This window comes from Rhamphochromis sp. 'chilingali' (assembly GCF_963969265.1).
Source record: "Rhamphochromis sp. 'chilingali' genome assembly, chromosome: 5".
Lineage (NCBI taxonomy): Eukaryota > Metazoa > Chordata > Actinopteri > Cichliformes > Cichlidae > Rhamphochromis > Rhamphochromis sp. 'chilingali'.
Genome location: NC_137932.1, coordinates 18,814,144 through 18,820,143, shown reverse-complemented (window position 1 = coordinate 18,820,143; position 6,000 = coordinate 18,814,144). Strand labels below are relative to the sequence as shown.

The following is a 6,000-nucleotide window of genomic DNA, read 5'->3' as shown; positions in this document are numbered from 1 at the left end:
ACATCCAGCAGGTTCACCTCCAAGATCGTCTGAGACCAGCCACCCAGACAGCTGCTGGAACAATTGGTTTGCACAACCAAACAATTTCTGCAAAAACTGTCAGAAACCGTCTCAGGGACGCTCAACTGCATGCCCGTCGTCCTCATCGGGGTCTTGACCTGACTCCAGCTCGTCGCCGTAACAGACTTGTGTGGGCAAATGCTCACATTCGATGGCGTCTGGCACGTTGGAGAGGTGTGCGCTTCACGGATGAATCATAGTTCACATTGTTCAGGGCAGATGGCAGCTGAGAATGTCCCAGTTCTTGCATGGCCAGCATACTCACCGGACATGTCACCCATTGAGCATGTTCGGGATGTGCTTGACCGGCGTATACGACAGCGTGTACCAGTTCCCACGAATATCCAACAACCTCGCACAGCCATTGAAGTGGAGTGGACCAACATTCCACAGGCCACAATTGACAATCTGATAGACTCCATGTGACGATGTGTTGCACTGCATGAGGCAAATGGTGGTCACACCAGATACTGACCGGTTCTGGGTCCCCAGACCCCCAATAGCGCAAAAAACTGCACATTCCAGGGTGGCCTTTTGTTGTGGGCAGTCTGAGGTACACCTGTGCACTACTCATGATGTCAGATCAGCATCCTGATGTGGCACACCTGTGAGGTGGGATGGATTATCTCAATATGGCAGATGTGCCCACTACCACACATTTGGACTGATTTGTGACCACTGTTTGGGAGGGATGGTTATATTGTGTATCTGGGATGAATTTTAGGTCTCTACGTCCATCCCATGGGGAATGGGAGCAGTAACAAAGGTGTTGCGTTTATATTTTTGTTGAGTGTAGTTAGATGGCACTGTGGCGCAGCAGTTAGTAAGAAGGGTATAGATCTGAATCTGCTGCTCACTGGAGGATTTCTAAGGAAGTTATGAGGAGGAAAATTCTTCTTTTCTGGGTGAGGACTCCTGTAACATGTTATGTCACAGCAGGTACAACTAAAAGACTAAATATAGACCCATACTTTGACTCTGTGTGCACTTTAAGACAATCTACCCTGTGCTCTGTCCCCTGAAGCACATTTGTGGATACTGAAGTACCTTCAGGTCCATTTATGGCAGTCCACCACAGTGGTAATTTATACTCCAGATAGTGCTCCAAATAAGAAAACAATCAGTACAAACATACCATCTTCCCAATGATGAGAATCAGTAAAAAATATAAAGTTGACACAGAAAGTAAGGAAATTTGTGTTTGTATGCTTATTCCGTTGTTGTAACAATGCTTCTTGGCCATAAATCTTATAACATTGGAAGGCCTGTTTATTTCCCCTTAAATGTTCCAGCATTTGTTAGAAAAATACATTTGTGGGTTGAGCAGCAGAGTTGAGTATGTGGGTTGGGCCCATGATGGGGGGTTTTTTTGTTTGTTTTTTAAATAAAGTTTAGTCCTTTCTCTTTTATCTATTAAAGCGGGTCCTCCTGTTGTTTGTTTGAATAAAAAGGTATAGAAAAGAGTTTATTACAGTCATTTTGTAAATTTATATGGGGCTGTCATAATGTCAGAATTTCACGCAATGATTATTAAGACCAAAAGAAGTAAAACAAACTGTCACGGTTTGGCATGGCAAACCGTGGGGGGTGTGGGGAAGGAGGACCCAGGCGCGGTGCTCTATGTACAAGCAGTGCGTTTATTTACAGTGATGGAACAAAACAACAATAAATCCCCGTGCTTTCCCTGACTCCCGTGTCGTGTCTCTCCGTGACCAGTCCGTGTCTCCGTGCTCTCCGCTCCCGTGTCTCAGCACTCCTCGTGCTGGCTGCTGTCTGGCGCTCCACACTTCTCCTGGGGACACAATAGACGCAGCCGTCAGGACACATATAACCGCGGGCATACACACACTAACTCAGCTCAACAGGATGACTAACATGGAGTCTCACGGAATGATCCCGCGTCGGTGGGAGCTCCAAGACTCTCTTAAGTAGCTCCCCCGACGAGGCCTGATCAGCAGCAGGTGCGTGGCTTCGGGTGTGGCCAGTCTCCTAGCAGGGCCACACCCACCAGGCCTGAAGGCTCCTATAAACGAGTGCTCAGACACACAGCCACCCACACACACATATGTACAAGCATAGAGAAAAAGGGGGAGCAACACCAAAAATACATAAGTAACATAAGTCTATAACTGCTCAGGGATCCTGGGTCGCCTGACAAAAACAAAACAAAACACAGTATAATAATGTTACTAACACTAAAGTCATCTTTGTTTTTCTGTTTTGGCAAATGACAAAAGTAGTTATGGTAAAGATGTACACTCTGAAAAGAGTCATATTTAAACATCAACATACAAAATTCAATACACTCTCATTACACCTGTGTTAAACTTCATACATCTGCAAAAGCACAAAGGTGTGCTCATATATGCAAAAGCTCAGATGAAATAGTTTAAAACTGCATATATTTTCACACAGGAACAGTTTTTGTGCTTTTCTGACTTTAATAATTTGCACATTTTTCAAAAGCACCCAGTGAGCCTGACCGGATCCTCTGGCTTTGGCCCATGAACTACATGTTTTATAAAGACGCTCCTGTTCTGTACAGTATGTGCTCATTTCTTGTACTTATGTAACTATGTACTTATCTGTTTTTAAATCACGTCTTAAAACATATTTATTTACCTTGGCATTTAGCACAGCAGGACTTGTTGATGTCTCTTAATATGTTTCTTATTAATTATATTATTTTTAATTTTAAGATATTTTATATGTAATTTAAACTGTTTCCTCTCTGTTTTATATTTGTAGCACTTTGGTCAACATTGTTGGATGTAAAGTGCGTTATAAATAAAGATGCTATGCTATGCTATGCTATGTATACATGTAGGCTACGGTCCTGTATCCCTGAAATCTCAGGAATGAAATTTCTTTCTTTCTATTGTACTTGTGAATTAATTTACACAACTCTGACCTAAATCATTCACATAAAAAACAACACATGACCCAGATTTGTCCTTTTTTCTCACTTTATTCTTTTGCTGTTATTCTTGTGGTAAGAAACAAGCAGCCACTTACAGATTCAACACGTTCACTTCCCAACACAATGAGAATCTACAAACACGCACAGCCACTGAGCCGCCACAGCGCCTTCAGGACAACAAAACCATCCAACAGTAAAACAACGCCGTCGTCGTAGGTAATTGTAGAAAAACAGCACCAGTTTGTGTGAAGCTGCGGTGATCGGGGGGAGCTTCACTCCTCCTCCTCACCTGTTCATGTGGTGCTCTTCATGCATGGGTGTCGGTGTGGCACAGGTGATTCACGTTGGCACATTTGAACAGGAATAGAAAAACAAACATCCTAAATATATAGAGTGCACGGACAACAAGACGTGATCATGTATAAATATAATACTGGTAGGCAGGAATGAGAGGATCAGTAGTGGTTTATCGTCAGCCTGTGCAGCTCAATCGTCCTGCTCTGTGGAGACTCACTGCTCTGGAAACATCTCGCTGTATGTTCCTACAGCTGGTCCACGACGTGCCTCTCAGTCTCAGCAACACTCTTTGATTTCTGCTCACTCTGAGGTCTCAGTTATTTGGTGTGTGTTCAGACTGCAGTGTGAAAAGTGTGCAAAGGCTCGTTAGTATGCACAGAAAATATTCAGTGAGCTGACACACAACATAATCCAAAATGTGCCCTTTACTTGTTTGCCTCAAAGAGTCACAACGGTAGCTTTTCTTGTACCTGACGTTTCTCACTAAGAAGCTGCCCTTACTATCATTTTTCCTGCTATTAACGTATCCTTTATTATTACTGTGTATTACAGGTCGTCTGTGCTGGAGCTCACGGTCTAATAAAAAGAGAAAGTCAGAGTCAGAGCCACAGAGAGCATCCTGCTGCTCTAACAGAGCCTTAAATGCTTGAAAATAGACTCAAGTTTGAGTCATGTTCAGACGCTGGTTTAATCATTTATTTGAACCTGCGACCCAGAGAGCAATAAGAGTCGCAGAAAGGCTGTAGGATGTACTGACGGACTCATGTTTACAGGACATAAATAGAGAGTAACTGCAGCTTTGTAAGTCAAGAGTCACGTCCTGGAGTAAATGAGTATTTTTAAGTTTTCTCCACACCTTCATGTTCTGTGTTTAACCCTCAAGCGACCGAGACGTTTCAGTGACTGAATCACCGGACTGGACTCGGCCACTATTAAAAAAACCTTTGAATAACCTGTATGATCAAGTCATGATCATATATTTTATTAAAGAGAGCTTTTTGTTAATAGTGGATCTATTTGTGTTTATCATGCCTCTACTGTTTCTGCCATGTATGAGATATTAGTTTACATCACAGGTTCACAGGGAGAAAAAAAGGGATGTTGGGTCAGATTCCCTGGGCAGCTGGAGCCTTTCTGTGTGGTTTGCATGTTCTCCCTGTGCCTGTGTGGGCTTCCTCCCACAGTCAAAGACATGGATGTTACATTAATTGATGATTTTTAAATCAAAGCCTTTAATGTTAAAAAATATCATTATCCTCAGCGCACCCATTTCTGTAAAAAAATATATAAATAAAAAGTTGGAAGGAAACATTTTCATAATTAAAAAATACAACAAGGTCACACATAAATGACTCCACTCAGTCACTCGAAGGTTAAATAACATGTTTTTGTTCCCTTCATGCACTCTGTGAGCTCTACAGACACCCCTGAGACGAGGACAGTGGACCAGGTTTGGGGCCAAAGTTATAATCCCAGCTAAGCTCACAGGCTGAGTTCTTCCATAACTGCGGGTGAGGTGGGAATGTTTCTGGGACATGTGACCGAGTCAGAGGCAGTGAGAGCGCGGGGATGTTCAGAGAGTGTATCTTTACGAGGACACGGTGTTTGAAGCAGTTGGATTTCATCACCACATGGCGCAGTTCATCAAAAACAAAAACACTGTTTGAGGAACCCACGATGCAGCGGGACGCCGAGTGGGCGGTGTAACCACAAACAGGACCCACACACATCTTCACATGAGTCTACAGCTATGGTGTCTACAGTGTACGTCTGTGTGTGTGTGTGTGTGTGTGTGTGCGCGTGTGTGCATGTGTGCATGTGTGTGAGAGACGGGGGTGTAATAGATACAGTTTTAAATAATTCGGTCGACATCACTTCAGTTCTAACCATCAAAAACTGTACTGGTTTTGACATTTCACAGTTTACGATACAGGCAGGGTGATAATGAGCGGACTTTATCAGAGTTAGTATGATCAGCTCGATTTTGGCAGAACAATTTAAATCCAGAGACAGCCCTTCGATCAGAGCAGTCGCTCCAATTAAGACACAGATTAGAATCTCTGATCATCGGCGTTTCGTCACCAATCACAGACGCGTGCTTGAAATTTTTTTTGCCATCTTTACTTTTTATCCTGTGATTGAAAATCAGTGCAGTTTTTCTGGTTGTTCAGAAATGTACAAAAAAACGGCGGCTCGGACGGATGAAGCTCCAACACCAGCGGTTACCAGATACCACTGGAGCGGCCGCCGGGAGGGGCCAGGATCCGAGCCGAGGACCTCTTCGGGATGTGGTCGTCGACCTGAGACCCTGAAAGGAAAAACACGTACGGACTATTAAATTTGATCGAGGACTTCGGTGTAACGTCACCATAATCAAGGACGATTTTATTAGAGCTCACCTGAGAGGCTGAAAGAGGACTCGTGAAGGTCTCGGATTCCGGAGTGCACTCGACCGCAGGCTTTGTTGGGCGTCTCTCCATCTATGGGGCCCAAACCGAGTTCCTTCTTCATGGTGTTCGCAACCTTGGCCACATCACCAGAGTACGGATCCCTGTCCACCCCTTTGTAAGCCTGAGTCTGAAACACGATGAGGTGAGAGGTAAGATTAGGATGTTTAGCCATTTTAAACCTAATAATAACAGCCAGTTGAGCTGCTGCTGTAAGATTGATACTGATTAATATTTGTTACATGTAAGTAACCAAGTTAAATTCCACTGAAGAAA

The 6,000-nt window shown here is 43.6% G+C and overlaps 1 protein-coding gene across 1 annotated transcript in view; it reads right to left on the bottom strand.

Moving 5' to 3' along the window:
* Nucleotides 1-3,018: 3,018 nt before the first annotated feature.
* Nucleotides 3,019-6,000, bottom strand: part of LOC308397422 (dihydropyrimidinase-related protein 5-like) — a 32,409-nt gene continuing 29,427 nt past the window's right edge. Inside the window, exons 13-14 of the mRNA XM_080883340.1 lie at nt 5,677-5,854; nt 3,019-5,585 (exon numbers count right to left, since the gene is read on the bottom strand). Coding sequence (XP_080739466.1) covers nt 5,500-5,585; nt 5,677-5,854 — 264 coding nt within the window. The 3' untranslated portion in view covers nt 3,019-5,499. The remainder of the gene's footprint in view (nt 5,586-5,676; nt 5,855-6,000) is intronic.